Here is a 16,081-nt window from a genome sequence, read left to right as displayed (position 1 = left end):
CTAGAAGTGCAGCAGCAGCTGTGAAAGATGATTTCAGGAGGCAGAAGCTCTCTGCCTGATTCCTGGTGTTATCTCCCCATGAGAAACAGGCCTTAATGACATGTGGCACACCTGTGCCTACCCTGGGCAGACGGTGGGGTTTGTTTCATGCTTTAAAAGGCTCTCAGTTTTAAATAGCTAAAGCAGCCCAGTGGAGATAACCAGAACTACAAAGAGAAAGAAATCAGGATTAGGGTTTTGATCCAAAATGTATTGCACCACAAATTTCATAGTGTTTCATAATACAATCCATATTTACAGCATAGAAGGAAAGAAATCCAATGGCCATAGAAAGGATTATGTATATCACTTCTTATACAAGGAAAGTGCATTAGCTTTTTAATATATGTATACACACCATTCTTGCTCTGATCTCTAAAGAAAATTCAACACTTAAGAACTTGTTTATGGTAAGTTGATCCTGTATGAGCTTTGGAATCTTAAGTGAAGTTGTATTAGTGGGTATGTAATCTAAGATCTTGTTTTGTCACTCCATTCCAGGCTGCCTGCACTGCTTTTCCTACTGTTCAGCAGTGACCTTTCAAGCCAGGATCAACATAAACCGATTAGTTGCTCAGCAGGCATCAGCGTGAGTAGAGGGAATCCTGTCCCCTGATCTCAGGTCCCACAGAAATAGGGCAGAGCAAAGGGATATTCTGAAGCAAAAGACCTTAGAGAAGAAAAACCTTCCCAGAACCGACAGGGTTATCCTGCCCCTGCTTTGTTTCAGTAGAGAAACAACTGATATAAATCTACTTTTTGATTGTCTGTTTTCATATTAGAGCAGAGTTGTACCCTGCCCATAAATTCCTCTATGCCATCACTAAGCGCCATGTGTTTGGACAAACTTTATTGTACTGAAAATCCTGTTGGTTTTCTTAACTTCAAATAAATATAACCTAGCTCTAAACTGAGGAGCAGCACTTGTGCCGAAGTAACAGCTACTGCGAGTACCTGTGCCTGGGGTACGGCTGATGAGCAAAAACTGGGGAGGCCAGCTGGGTACAGATCTGCAGCACAGTGACCACTCTGGTAACTGACCTCACGTGGAAGGAAACTCATCTTTACCACAAGGAGTGTGTGCATGGAAGCAGGGAGCAGCTCACATGCTGTATAACACTGCACCTCGACTGCCACCACCAAGGTCATCCAGACCCCATTAGCAAAGCTAAGTTAAAAACCTGAACAGTAACTGTACCTCCACTAGAGAACAGGCTGAGTTTCTTGAACATATTTAATTAAAGTATTGTTAATAACACAAACCTCATTGTAAGAGAATTACCAGAACTGGACCCTGCTCGTCAAATTCCATATATTCGTCTTTTTTTGAAAGTATGTCCCACTTCAAGAAGTCATTTACTGCTGCTGCCCATTTTAATCTAGATTTTGCAGTGGTGTTAATAACTATGGGCAAAATTGTGCTTCCCCTCCAGGAGGCAAGCACCACCTTGGTCCCCTTTTCTTAAGGGGGAAGGAGAGCAAGCACTGGAACAAAGATACATTCATTAAGAGTTGAATTGTATCCTCAAAACCAAAAACCTCATGAGCAGCGTTTCTTTTACCATGTAGTTAGGACACAGTTAACAGCCCACTGCATGTTCCTAACAGTTTTTAAGCATCAGTATTTGAAGTACAGAAAACCACAACCAAAGAGGCGGATACTGGTCATGAAGATTTGTTGCTAGCATAAAAATCAAAGCGTTTAGTACCAATATTCTTCACCCTTTGTCACTAGATTCTTTCTTAAATAAAAGGTATTTTCAGTGTGCATTTACAATACCTGGAATTCAGCTTTAAAAATTTAAAATGGTTTACTACCCCTTCTTCCCTACGCTAACAACCTATGGTACAGGCTTATTGATTAGTTTTAAAGGCGACCGAGTATTAGGTACTATAATTAAGACCATTTTAAATATTATTTTTCTTTAAGAAAAGTAAAATCAGACAACTCTAAAGTTGTGCTCTCAAATTAAATAATCATCATCAACATGCAGCCTTCAGGACTGCAGGCCAGGATATATGCACCTTAAATTACACAGTGATATGAAAAAATGCGAACTAGTAGTTATGTCAGTATAACAAGGCAAGGCAGATTTCTTTTTTGGTTAAAGCTCCTGCTCCTGTTCTTTGAAAGGCTTTGCAAACAGTCCACAACTCAATACAGTACTGCCAGTATTATTTGTTTATCCACTGCTTGCTTTCCACAGCGAGACAAGAAGCTTTACTGTGCCTAGAGTTACTCAGCTCGAGCACTCCATAACAGAAGCTGGAATCACCATCATAACAGATGCACGTTAGAAGCTTGAACTGCCAGCACCGCTGTTAGTGAGGTTAACGTTACCCTTTGGTGCCAAGAAAACAAGACTGATGAACACAAGGAGCTGACTTCTGTTAAGACTCCATCGAGACAACGGTCCCCAAGTCCAACTCAGAAGAGGTGTTTCAGTTTGTAGTGAAAACTTCTCCTTGCACAGTATTAGTTTTGTAAACAGCGTCAAAAGTTCTTGTACAAAATACTGCAATGACAGTGATTAAGACACACCTGAATTAGTGTGTTCAGCGTCCTTTTCACAGAAAAAAGTGGCTAGATGCTGACTGCCCATTTTCAGGTTCCCTTAAGGCCACAGTGTCCTTGGGCTCGAGATAGACGGCCGGATACTGCCTTTCGGAGATGGCTTTGACCCAAACCATGACATCTAGGACAGGAAGCACAATAACATTATGCTAGGTTCACACACTTAAGAAGCTGAGATTTGAAGAAGAAATAATATGGTACATAGGCACCTCCTCATCATTTGATGGAAAGAACTATTCATAAACAGAATGCTGCAGCACTCATTTATGAGCAGTCACTAATAACCACATAGCCAGGGACATCTCATGAGGAGATCTCATTTCATGCAATGGAAAGGAGAAACAGATCCAGGTGTTTAAGCTCAGCATCAAAACAACAACCCAGGAATTTGGCTTCCTACTTTTAAACATTCGACTGTACTCTAGCAAGGAGCTTACAGCTTCCCTCCATGGATTGAGTCCACCAGGCAAAACTGCAGTCACTCCTCTGAAGCACCAGAAAGCTGCTATTTCCCCTCACTGAAACGTACAGTTTCCAACATGTATGTATGTGATTAGCTAACATTTTAATAATAGACTACAGCATTTGGAAAAGATACTTCTCCTGATCTCCCAGCATCTGAGAACCTTCATTCTATGGGCTGGGAGTCCCATTACAGACTACGAGAGGAACAGACTCCTTACCTTGTATTCCAAAGTTTCTTTAAGCATGTTTTCTTCCTCTTGTGAAAAATTCAGTAACACAGATACAGCTTTAATGAGATGGAATGCCTGAAAGAAACCACAGTATTTTGTTGCTTATGATGCCCTGACTCTACAGTCTGGACTATGGTGCAGCCCAGTTTGTCTGTAGGTTTGGTCACAGTTTTTAGTCACAGCTGGGAGGAGCAGACCAGCAGTCTTCCATTGTCCCCAGTTCCCACAGGCTAGAATGGCCCATATCTTATTTCTTCCATTTGTGTTCCCTGGTCTTCTGATGTTTAACAGGGGTTTGCATATTTTGTGGAAAGATGACAAATGGGGAGCCTAGTTAATTACAATAGAGAAGCAGCTTAGCTCCCGTGGCATCCAGATCTTTAACTTGCAGACAGAACTCCCTCTTAGAAACTCACATTTCCCTTTCATTTAGTTCACAATAATCTGTATGTTCAAACATGTTACTGTTAGCTGTTTCGCTTCATTGTCCTGCATCAACTTTGTAAGTGTAAAAGGATGGAACTGGCATGGAAGCATCCTTAGCAGGTAACAGGGGCAGTTTCTAGAGAAAGACAGACTTAGAAAGAGAAGGTGAGTGTACATCTTTACCTCAGATTCCCGGCAGGACATGAATTTTAGTACAACGTGTTTAAGGTATTCGAAGTTTATCTCCCTTGAGTCATTTAAATCAGAGTTGTTTGTGACAGTCACAGAAGCATTAGGCACTTCAGAATTTGCTTTTTCACGTATTTCAGGTACCTCACTGTCAGGCCTTATTTTCTAAAAACAGAGAAAGAGAAGTACACCGTAGATTTCATCAGCTTGACACTGGGAGAGGATCTGGGTCTGAGGTATCCAACACAGAGGGCTTGTATCCACAAGGCGGGTACAACCTGGGCATCAACAGGACAAGCTTCTCATCCTTCAGGAGATCACAGCAGAGAAGTGTCTTCACCTCTCCCTAGACTCTAGAACAGAAGCTAGTAGCTGCTACTGTTACATGTACAGTACTCAAACCAGCATGGATTTTTTTCTTGATGAGAAAAACTATTTTAAGAGGGATTAAAGGGGACCTTTCCCTGGGGCAGGTATCACTCCCATAGTAAAACTTAGCTGATCGGAGGATAAGTAGCAATCAAATCTCAGTTGTTCCCTCTACGGAAATGTATTAAATGCCCAAACACAGATCTGTAGCTAAAATTCTCCACTGCAGGAGCTGAGTGGTGACGGTTACCCATCACACTCACCAATCTGCCTGCAAACATAAGGAAACTGCAGGCATCCCTAGTAATACAAAAATGACACTCTAGCCAGCAGTCAAGCTTTTGAACTTAGTAGTGCAAATAACTGTCAGCAAGTGCCAGCTGAAAAGACTGAAAAAGCATAACCCTTACCAACTCTTTCTGGAGGGTTTTCTTGAGTTCTGTCATTCTTTGCTGCAGCTGCTTTATCATCTGTAAGCACAGCAAAGGATAGAGTCAACACAGCATTCACTGTCGGACATATTTTGACCCACAGATACCTGGAAAAACCCATGACAAACAAATGTAATGAATGAAACAATCATTAAATAATGCTGACAGCTGAAGAAGCAATCTGAATGTCTTGCCTTTCTTAGCTGCACACACTAGCAGGAATGTGACAGGATACTTGAGTTTTCATGTGACAGCACAGTGGAAGTGAACAGAAGTCACACAAAAGGGCTCTGCAGGAAAGCTGTAAATGATCACATTTGGTGCATCTTTCCTCCAAAACAGATAAGGATTCCTACAATTCTGGCTGCAGTTTTTAATCCACTGCTGCTAGATCCTTGTACAATCCAGAGGGGAGAAAAAGTTACAAAATACCAGATTCAAACTGCCATTTTGGTAAGCCTGTCCTTCTAATGCTGCAGCGTTGGCAGCACCAATTATTCGGCTTCTTAGTTAAGAGGGGAAAGACAACCAGCTGTTTCTGCTGTTTCAGTTCACCTTGTTTTTTTCAGCAATCTGCTGTTCCAGCTCTCTGTTATCCTTCTGAAGCTGAATGACATCTGCAACTGCTACCTCTCCATTCTGTTCCACCACACAGTTTTCTGGAGAATGTAAATGCTTGTTCACGGCTCTTGTTGATTCCTCTGGCTCTAAAGCCTATAAAAGAGTGAATGGGAGAGAGGGGACATTTTCAGCCCATGAACACTCCCAAGGCAGAAAGTCAGACTTCTTTTTGGTGGTTGGTTTTGGGTGTTTGGTGGTTGCTCTTTTAAACAGAAAACATTAGTGGCAATCTAGTTGGCTACATCTCTCCCTGGCCTCCTTATTACTTTTGGGACTGTCTCATTGGTTTCATAATGGCTCTCTCAAGATACATTATGAGTCTAATAAAATAAGGGGTTGTCTTTCATAAACCAGTCACAGCTCTGAGAGGAAACAGCTTCCTTTAGGAAGACAGGGAACAACAGTTAACAGTGGTCTCACATTTTTCTCCTGCTCTCTGGCCAACAGGCACTCCTGCATCTGCAACTTCAGCTCATCAATTTCCTTTCTTGCTGTTTCTTCTTTCTCCACTGCTCGGTTATTACTTACTTCTATGTCAGATTGCAACTGATGCATTTGCAGCAAGACAGCTTCATGATCTGAGAAAGGAGAGACCTGCTTAGCATCAGTCTACTGAATCAAATGCAGCTGCTCTTTGAGAATGTAAATAATCTTTCAAGCAAGTGCAGTTTAAGTGCTGCAGTGAAGTATGAGGTTTTGATCTGTATTATATATTCCACATTTTGTGCAAAACAATCATTTACAATAAGTAAGATTTGTAATTTTATGGTGTATAAACATAAGACTGATTGAAAAAAGTGGGTTTGTTTTTAAAGGGGCAGTACAGAGACTGTCCAATTGCTATTGAAGGATACAAGATCTTGAAAATTCTAATAGATTAAATATGGAAGAGAAAATACAATTATTACAATCTACCAGGAAAGCCCAGAACTATAGCCTGCATGTCAATAAAGCTGTCTGGGATACAATGGACTCGTTTGGTCTAACCTTGACTGAGTTGCCTTAGTTCTTCTTTCTGTTTTAGAAGTGTGCCACATTTTTCATCAATCAGCTGGTCTTTTTCCTTTATTAATGAAGACAGATGTGAAACCTGCAAAGCAAGCAAACAGAAGTCATTAAAAATATAACACAGATAACACAACGTGGATGTTTGATCTATCCAGAGCCTCACAGAAGGCATCACCTCTATAATGCTGACCGCATTAAAAAGCACTGAAGTCAATGTGCTGTTAAGAGCTAAACCACACTGCTCCTGATGAACCCTGTGCCATAAAGACTGATTGCCTCATAACCACCAGATGGCAGCTGTAGAAGAGCCCTGAGCAAAACCAGAGATCGCCTTCTACCCTGACCTGGGTTCAGCTGTAGCTGTCATTTTCTTCTTTCTTTAGTAGCTAGTGACTACTGTCTGACTGTTCTGATACATTAGACCAAATCTAGTCTGGTCCGTGAAAGATGGGGAGCACCCAAATAGATTTTAGACTGTCGGTATTAACCAACCTGCTGTTGTAATTCCTCTCTCTGCTTTCGTGTTTCTTCCAATGCTTTGGCAATTTCAACACTGACAGTCTCTCTGCTGCTCAATTCATTCTGCAAACCAAAAGTAATTCAGAGGTTACTCAAGACAATGAAAATCAATTCAGTCTCCCATCTTTAATCCCAGATCTATTAGCAACTATAATTTATGACACACCATGATTTAAGTTTCTAAAGGAGAGTCACTGTTTTGTTTTACAGCACTGCCGCTATCTGCACATGTAAAAGCAACACAGAACTGATTTGAGAGGCCAAACGTTTCAATGCTTAAAAGATCTAGCTTGAAGTCTCTATTACAAAGAAGCAGCTGCTTCCTACAACTAATCTAACAACTGGAGTAACTCCAGTTGTGCATCCACGAGTAGCTACAGAAAAAAACTTCCTAAAATCTATAAAATTATAGTCAAAAGACTGAATAGAAGATGTAAATACTTGACCAACTTCAGCTTTTAACTTTGTTTTCAATGCTATGAGTGGAATTTGATGTTGAACTATTCTGCATTCATTACTGCTCACAGGATTTAAAAGCTCTTCATGCCTGACAATACAGGAGTGGATTATTTCTGCCTGATTTAGGCAGACCCAAGCATTGTTTCAGAAATGGATCAGCCATTTTGTAATGCTCCTGAAATTCATCCCTACTGAGTACCAAAGACAATTTACAGCACAGGCAATCTGAATATAATGTGACTCCAAGTACTGAGAATGTAATACACTTCGTTGGTAATCTCAAAGTTTGCTCTAACATCAGTAACCAATTGTGCCTTTACCTTTAGCCTGTTCAATTCAGACTCCTGTTTTTTTAAAGAACTCTCATACTCTTCTCTGCTTCCATTAAGCATTTCATTTTCCTTCTCCAACTGGCTCTGTAAAATAAATATTGCTTTAACACTAAGTACATTTCTCCTAATGCTTTGTTTAAACAATTAAACACATCAGATGCTTTGTCCACATTTAGTTTCTCAAAGTATAAGATCATCTATTGTAATGCCAGGAGTGCTGAATAAGAACATTCAGACAACCTGCAAGGTCCACAGCCTGTATTAAAGTAATGCTGTGAAGACGCACATTGCCTAGTGAACAGTTTCTGTACTTACAATCTTGTGCTGAGTAGCTGTTTTATCCAACTCCCAACCTGTTTCAAGAGCAGCAATTTGAGACTCCAGCCCAGTAATTTTCTGATCATACTGATGTTTCTCACTTAAAATCTGTTGCTGTAGTTTACTTCTTTCATCCTCTACATCAGTTTGCTGAAGAGAAATAAAGTACGCTGTGTTCATAAAATGTTATTTTGAAGCTCTGATAAGAATTGGACACTATTCCATGAGACACACACTGAAGCTGAAGCAACACTGTTAGTTTGGCACAGACACTGGTTTAGGAGACAAACAGCAAGAAAACACTTGAGTAACAAAACAAACAGAAAAGGGAGTGTCTCTGGAGATGTTGAAGACTAACCTAGTACTGGACAGTGAAAGATCATGCAGGATACTCACCAACTTCTGGATCTTCAGATCCTGCTCAGCAGCCGCTTCTTTGCTCTTTCTCAATTCTTCTGTAGCAATCTGTAGTTTTTGTTCCAGTTCTTTATTCTAAAATATAACCATTAAATGCCTTAGCCATTGGCATCTATGTTACTAGAAAAAAATGTACAGGATGTGGGATGATCCAGTAGGGGAAAGCAAACATTAAACCATGAAACCACACAATTCAGAAAGGCTGCCAATATATTTGACACATGCTGCTTTTACAACTTCTTCACACCACCACCCCTGGCAATGCTTGCACTGCAGCTATTTGTTTGTCAGGATAGGGAAGATATGCAAGAAATCTCTAACTTCAGAGCCACCAAGCCCTTCTTCACACTAACTAGAGTCATTGATCAATTAGACTTTCTTTTTAAGACTAAATGTGACATACAGTCTCACCTTTGGCTGACAGCACAAGTGCAGTGAGGGGAGGAGCATAAAGAGGCTGGAAAGAGGGAGAATATGTGGTAAATTAAAACACACTTACTTGTGTTTCCAACTGGTTCACAGTCTCAGTGTGGTGCACTCTGTTTGTCAGTACCTCCTGCCTGGCTTCATCCAGCTTCTGCTCCAGAGTAGCTTTCTGAAGAGTACATTGAGGTGAAGAACAGGAGGAAGAACAAAGAGGTAAGTCCTTGGTGGTGGTTGTTTTTTTAAATTACCATTTTTCTTTTTATTTCATGAATAATCATGCTGCCCTGGGGACGACACCATTAATATTAAGAATGGGAAATTCACTGGCATCCTGTCACGATCCAGATGTAAACTCTCAGCAGCAGCTAGGTCATGGTTTTCTAAGCCAGGCCAAGTTTAAGGCATTAAACAAAAGATTTTTATGAAAGCTTAACTTTCTGCATAATATAGACAATGCAGAAAGACCAATAACGACACCTGTGCGCTACCTATGTGAGCAGACTCAATGTAGCCATCAACAGAATTCTGTCCAGCACGGACAGCACACCAATATACACTGAAGGGACAAATGTACCTGCATTGTATCATCATATATTCTTTCCGCGTGTCAGATGTATGTCCTCAAAAAAACCCCAAAAATCTCATTAAGATTGCACTTATAAGCAGTCTATAAATGCACCATTACCTCTTTGAGTAGCTCCTGCACGTGTTCATCCCCTGACAGATTTCTTTCCAGCATTTTTTCCAAGGAAGACACTTTTTCCTGCAGCTGCTCAGTAAGTTTATTCCTCTCAGCAAATTCAAAAGTCATCTGTGAGAACAAGAAATGACAGAATCTTTTTTGTAATGAAGCTTTCAGCTAATCCATTGTGGTCTGACTTTGGAAAGTGTGATTAGAAAGAGAAAAGTCCTATCTGAAAAGACAATATGATCCTAAAACACTTTCCAGACAACAAATTCCCAACTCACAGTGCATTACCCAAGTGTACACCTTTATACCGGCCAACAACAGATGCATCTGCAAACACTTAACCTTTTGCTTGTGTTGCTCATATTCCATCTTCAGAGATTCATGCTCCACCTGTAATGTTTCCAATCTCTTCTCACAACCAGAACCAGCAACTCGAGCCTGAAAATTGAGAAATCACTTGCTTTGAAACTTAGATTTCCAAACCCACATAAGTGATATCTAACTTCACCAGACAAGAAGCTCTCTGAATCAAATCTCACTTAACTCAAACTTACATTTTGCAAGTTTACAGAAAGCTGCTGAATGACAGTTTGTAGCTCCTGTTCTCTTAACTCCAGAGCAGTGATCTTATTTTCTGCATGTGTCTCAGCTGTCATTAGTTCATCCCTTCACGGAAAGAGAATTTAAAAAGGTGACACAATGTTCCAGAAAAATAATCTTTAGCAGATAATTCTGCTGCTTATAGAAATGGTCTGATTTTCTTGTCCTAAAACCAGCCACTGCTTTATTATACATTTTCCAAAGAAAGCTATAGTTAAGCATTCAAACAATGAAAGAAAGAGATCATAACAGGCTTATAAACCCTAAACAAGTACTTAATTGGCTTGAACAATAATAAAGTTGGCATTTACATCCACATCAGCATATGAGAAGCAGTTATTCAGTCAACTCATTACGTATATAAACTCTTCCCAAAACCACGCAACTAGGCATGAAATAAAAGTGGAGAAATGCACATGCTGCTTCTCCTGAAACATCACATCCATACCTCTGTGCCTCTAGCTCCAAGAACTGCTTCTGCAACTCCTGAAGGTCTTTCCTTAGGCCTGATGACTCATTGCTTGCATCCCGAAGCACTTCTTTAGTGTGAGTTAGTTCTCGAGCACATGCCTCTAGTTCCCGCTCTGCTTTGCTCAGAGATTCTTCCTTTTTCAAAAGCTGAATATTAGAACATTGTCTTTGACAATACAGATGACCCGGTAATACCGATCAAACCTTCTCATTGAAACTTGTCTTTTTACTAAGTAATCAGCTGAATTATGCAAGATAATAAATAACTCCCAGAAAAGTCACTGTTGAAATAAACCATGTAATATTGTACGCACACACCTACTGTTAAGGTTTTGACACTGACCAAGGCTGTATACAAGCACAAAGGCTGAAGAAAATAATGCAGAGCTACCACTAACTTGGTATTCTACCAGAAATTTTAAAGAAGGGAGAAAAAAAAGGTTAACATAATCTTACCATGTGTTTAACTTTGGCAATCTCCTGCTGCTGAAAGCCCTCCAGTTCATCGATTTCATCTCTTTTCTGAAAAAGGTTCAAACTCGTCTCCCTTATTTCTTGTAACTGTCTCTCAAGTATTTTCTTTTCCTGATAAACCAACAAAACCAAAAGGAATCATAGAATATTTGTATGCTCAAGTCACTGGGAGTTCAGTTAGAACTCTCTGGGAAAGAAATCTTGTCTTGCAGCCATAAGGCTTTGACGGTGCTACGCGTAGAACTAGAAACTCTCCCACATTCATGTTGCAGTAGGTAATGTGGAACAAATTACCAAACTTCAAAGATCTCAAACCCCTCCCATATTCATTACATTGCAGCCAATGATCACCTAACTGAACTCAGCAATGGACGGCACATAGTAGCGTGTTTAACGTCTTCATAATCAGCAGATACTTTAAAATAGATTAAGCTAAATAGCTCTAACTACAAGACTGAAATCCTGTATCAAAAAAAATCTCTACCAAATAGTTTCATTTATTTGATGAAACAGATGATTTCAAAGTCACTATCTCCTTCTGCATTCCAGCTGCCTCCTCTGTAGTAAAGGAGGCTACTGTTCCACCTTACAGAAGAACATCTTTCTCACTGCAACCCATCATTCTTTACTTCTCCATTGAAAAATAACTCTAGAAATATCTCCTGATACACAGATGATGTTTGGCTTCTCCCACTGACCAAAGATCAAACAATAGAAAGAGCTGGTTGAGCTGTAGGAAGTGTGCAGGCTGGTGTTTACAAACACACACACACACAGACACATTAAAACCAAACAAAGGCCCAAAGGTTAATTACCTTTTCAACTTGACCCAGCTTTTCCATCCACTCCTGAACAAGAAAGAAAGGAGGGGAAAAAATAAATACCTATTTTTAGACTTCGAAGGACAGCAATTATAGTAATCAAATTGTTAACAAAGATACTGAGCTGTGCTAATGACTAAAAAAATAATCAGCAAAAGGAAAGTTACAGCTAGTGTTTTAATACATAAAGGCTGAAGAATCATTTACGCTGCATGAATAAGCTTTATGCAAGTAAAATGAAAGTGACAATAGGCCTACTGCAACTGAACCTTACACAAGTGCAAGCTTAATCTTTCATTAGAAATTGTTGTGGGCTGGTTTTAAAACAGTAGGAGCAGTCAGAACAATGACAAGTCCCACACCATTTCTGGCACTTGAACTTAATGCTCCCTTCTTTCCTCAGTGCTGCCACAGTAAGCACACACACTGCCAAACAACTATTTTTAATTAATGGTGACACCTGCTTAAAACATCAAGGTCATGCACCTTGATCTCCACAGACAGTCAAAAGTCGAGCTGTTCAAGCTATTACCTGGTCCTTTTTCTCTAAGGCCAACGCCATTCCTTCAGCCATCTTGGCGCGACTGGCCTGGTGAGCTTCATTCTGCTCCTGAAACTTCCTCATGGAGGCTATCAACAGAGAATCACCAGCTATGATAAAAACTCATCTCTTAAAATTGCTTCTCAATTTTCTCTAAGATATTTATAACTTTAAAGAGCTGCTTCTGCAATTAATTAGCCCCATCTTGACTCTCTAGCACTAACGCTGTGCCACTTATTACCTCACACTGCTTGTACATTGGGCAAATGCCAGGAATAACAGATGGTAGAAATCCTGCTCCTTACTGGATTGTAACAAAGCTGTAGGTTTCCAAGAGGTCTCTCCTGCACATTAGCCCCAAATTTGGCAAAAGGAGTCTAACAAGAGCTTTGTTCAACAGCCAGCACACAACCACTGCTTTTTACACTGTAAACAAGGCAAGAACTTGCATTCTAATTCTTCACAACCTTAAGGGGCACACCTTGAAAGAAAATGATTAAAACATCTGTACATCAACCCCCTTCCCTTCCAACCATAACAATTTTCAACTTAAGAAAAGGAGAAAGAGAAGTACATACAATCCTGATGCTTTTCTAATGCATTTTCAAGCTTCTCTTTTATCTTCTGCAAGTTTCGGATCTGATCAGCATAATCTTGTGGGAGGAGGGAGAAGCACAGACCAGGAATGAACAGACATTGGGGAAGGAAATTTTTAGGGAAGGAAAAAAATAAAAAAGAAAAAAGGATGAGTGGAAAACAACAATGATTTTCTCCATCAGAAAATCATTCCTGCTGAGGAAAACTTGGGTGACAGTAACAATGAACACAAGCAAATAGTTTTGACTGTCCATAGGGTAAATGGTACAAACAGGAGGACCTGTCCCAGGTGTGCTACTTACACAAAATGGGGCAATACCAGAGAATGTGTTGTGAAATGAGCAGAAAAGGGTCAGTCATCTTTATAAAAAATCAGTTATACTGCATGCTACCAAGATGTCAATGAACAGGGTTGCTATAAATCAAAACAAAAACCCAAACCCTAAACCCATGTACTTTTAATAAGTTAAAATGCTTTAGTTCAAAGGAAAATATCTGCTGAAGTAACAGCATTTTATACATATCAGGACACATACCAGACAGCTTGACCTCCAGTTTTCTTATTTGTTCATTTCTTCTGAACAACTGGGAGGAAAGATCCTCTCTAGAGCTGCTTCCATCAGAAGCCTGGTAGAAAAACAACACTCAGGTGACTTACAAGACCTAGAAAAAATGATCCCACCATATATTAAGTCTGTGATAACAAACACTATCCCACTTTCTGGTTTGCATATAAAGGGGAAAGTTGTCCTAGCGCAGCAGAATGTGTAGAAAGTGCTGAAAAAGAAAAACACTAAGGGCTTAAATCATCAGCTCTGCAATGCTGGCCTGTTCCATGTAATACACAATGCTTTTAAATGAAGCTACAGCTGAAAGCTGTTTGTTCAAACTGATCACTGAGGAGATGGTGTAACAGAATGACTATTGTGAACACAGACCAGGCTTTATAGTGCAGGCTTCAGGATGGGGCAAAGCGAAAGTCATGAAAAACTAAGTAGAAAAGAAGCAGTGGGATAAGCTCACCCAAGCACCAGTCTTTCCATGGAAAACTCACTGTGTAGCTGACATATGATTCTCTATAGGTTCTTTTTTTCTCCAGAATAACCAGTATTAAGAGCAGTTAAATGAATATTGCTGAAACCACCAATTCTCAGAGATTTTCTGAAAACCATCCAAGACTTCAGCCACTATCATTATTTGTTTTCTGTTCTCTATACACACAAAGTGGTAAATGTAATTTCTACATGAGAATATTAAGCACAAAAAACACAACCAGAAAACCACAAGAATGACGTATTTCCATTGTAAAGTGTACTTAAACATCAGAGGCCCCAACTTTCTGCTTAACAAAACTGGAATTTCGCCTGGGCTTCAGAAAAAAAAAGAGTTAAACCTCAGCTGTGTAAATACCTTCTTCATTCTGCAGACAGCAAACCAGAACGATAAAGCGACTCGCTGCATGGTCGATACACGGGTGCTGTCAGCTTCAGCAGTGACACTACACTGTTCCCTAATCCATGTTTTCAAACATACAACAGTCACCAAGAGGCAGAGGTGCCAGAGCACTACAGGGTTTCATTCAACCCACACACTCCTGGAATTACACCACTTGCTAAAACAGTGCTTTATAATGAAAGAGAGTTTAGATCAGACAGTGGAGGAACTACAATAGTTCTGAGTGCAACAGAATGGTGGATACGTTCTTGGTAGGGGCATAACCAATACTCTTGAGTAGGAAGAGTACCAGCAAGCCAAGAGGTAAACACAGGTTCATAGTGATGATAACTAGCATCCTGTTTGCTTTCCTGTTGCTGCAGTAGTAAGTTTTACAAATAGGTATCTTAGAATCATAGAATAGTTACGGTTGGAAAGGACCTTAAGATCATCTAGTTCCATCCTGCCTGCCATGGGCAGGGACACCTCACTCTAAACCACGTCACCCAAAAATCTTACATGCTACTACAGCTTTATTCACTAATTTATAACTGTTTAACAGTGTTTTGTATTGAGACAGCTTTATAACTCACATTTACATGGGAATAAACCTCCTGGTAACCCCTATGGTTAATACACAAACATTTTCTCCTCAGTACTTCAGTTTATTCAAGCTAACAATTCACGTATGCATTAAGAGGTACCCCTACAGAGACACCACAATACATGCTCAACTCATACACCAAACTTCAAGCTGCTGTCTACAAAGCCATACCGGAAACGCTGTAAGAGAAATCACGCTCAAAGCAAGGTGTAACTTACAAAGTCATCTCCGGAGTCTGCTCCCACGGACGTGATGGACTCCTTGCTGACAGACCTGGGTATCCGGGCCGCTCCCCCTGGCCTGGGAGCAATCGCTGCCTCTTCTGCTATCTTCTTCTTCAGCTTCGCAAACATTTTACTGCTCTGCTGAGCTGAAATATCCAGGTACTTCGAAAAGCCACCACCTCCAATATGCTTAATATAGTGTCACTCTGTTTAAAGCTTCCAGATGCCGAGAGTTAATTTTGTGCCTCATCCACCGGCTTACTGCATTTCTAGTTCCATTAAAGCCTTCACAGCCTAACAGTACCTGCAAATTAAAGGGATAGTGTTTCCACACTAAAAAATCCTACTTATTAAGTACTTAAAGATAAATAAATGCCTTTTAACATCAGACCTGTTACCATACACGATCAGAACCCTTCAAAACCAAACCCAAACTGTGACAGTGTTGAGGCACGGTTGGTCCCCGTCGGGACAGGCAGAGACCGGCGGCCGTTGCGGGAGCGGTGTGTCCGCAGCAAGGCCCACATCCACAGACAAGGGAAGCTCGGGGCCGGTCCCTGTCAGGCCCGTCCGTCCCCAACAGGCCGGCCCTCGGCGGCGTCTGCCGCACTCTGAGGCAACCGGGGTAGGGTCACCGCTCACCCGCGGCCGCCGGCCGAGTGCTGCAGCCGGGCCACCCCTCATCCCGCCCCCTCTCACCGCTCATGGCCAGGCCTGGGCTCGCCGCCACCGCCACCGGGACCCCACAGCCGCCGCCGCCGCTTCCCCTGGCGACACTAACCCGGAAGCGCCGCGCGGGC

At 40.9% G+C, this 16,081-nt stretch overlaps 1 protein-coding gene across 5 annotated transcripts; it reads right to left on the bottom strand.

The window, feature by feature from the left end:
- Positions 1 to 162: 162 nt before the first annotated feature.
- Positions 163 to 16,081, bottom strand: GOLGA1 (golgin A1). Of its 5 annotated transcripts, none has more exons than XM_080630974.1 (23): positions 15,981 to 16,081; positions 15,276 to 15,585; positions 13,556 to 13,646; positions 13,001 to 13,075; positions 12,414 to 12,511; positions 11,876 to 11,908; positions 11,043 to 11,171; positions 10,564 to 10,733; positions 10,070 to 10,181; positions 9,858 to 9,953; positions 9,510 to 9,635; positions 8,898 to 8,993; positions 8,378 to 8,473; positions 7,979 to 8,131; positions 7,652 to 7,747; positions 6,846 to 6,935; positions 6,333 to 6,435; positions 5,766 to 5,923; positions 5,280 to 5,438; positions 4,704 to 4,763; positions 3,919 to 4,089; positions 3,298 to 3,384; positions 163 to 2,735 (listed from the first exon to the last, which is right to left on the bottom strand). In XM_080630974.1, exons 2-23 carry the CDS (start codon positions 15,408 to 15,410, stop codon positions 2,655 to 2,657), a joined length of 2,415 nt encoding a protein of 804 aa, XP_080487100.1. In that variant the 5' UTR covers positions 15,411 to 15,585; positions 15,981 to 16,081; the 3' UTR covers positions 163 to 2,654. The 5 variants fall into 5 exon arrangements, with proteins under 5 accessions (XP_080487100.1, XP_080487102.1, XP_080487101.1 ...); XM_080630975.1 differs by having other exon boundaries at positions 166 to 2,735; positions 10,564 to 10,721; XM_080630976.1 differs by lacking the exon at positions 13,001 to 13,075.

The sequence above is a fragment of the Psittacula echo genome (genome assembly GCF_963264785.1).
Source record: "Psittacula echo genome assembly, chromosome: 16".
In the NCBI taxonomy this organism is placed as follows: domain Eukaryota; kingdom Metazoa; phylum Chordata; class Aves; order Psittaciformes; family Psittacidae; genus Psittacula; species Psittacula echo.
The sequence above is the reverse complement of the archived record's forward strand: the minus strand, read 5'-3'. Positions and strand labels throughout refer to the sequence as shown.

Bases quoted from the DNA above. Each gene is read 5' to 3' on its own strand.
- GOLGA1 (XM_080630974.1), bottom strand. From the start codon at position 15,410: ATGTTTGCGAAGCTGAAGAAGAAGATAGCAGAAGAGGCAGCGATTGCT. The intron at 3,385-3,918 runs GTAAAGATGTAC...GGTTTCTTTCAG, and splicing joins TGTCCTGCCGGGAATCTGAG to GCATTCCATCTCATTAAAGC. The intron at 2,736-3,297 runs GTAAGGAGTCTG...TTCCTGTCCTAG, and splicing joins AAGAAACTTTGGAATACAAG to ATGTCATGGTTTGGGTCAAA.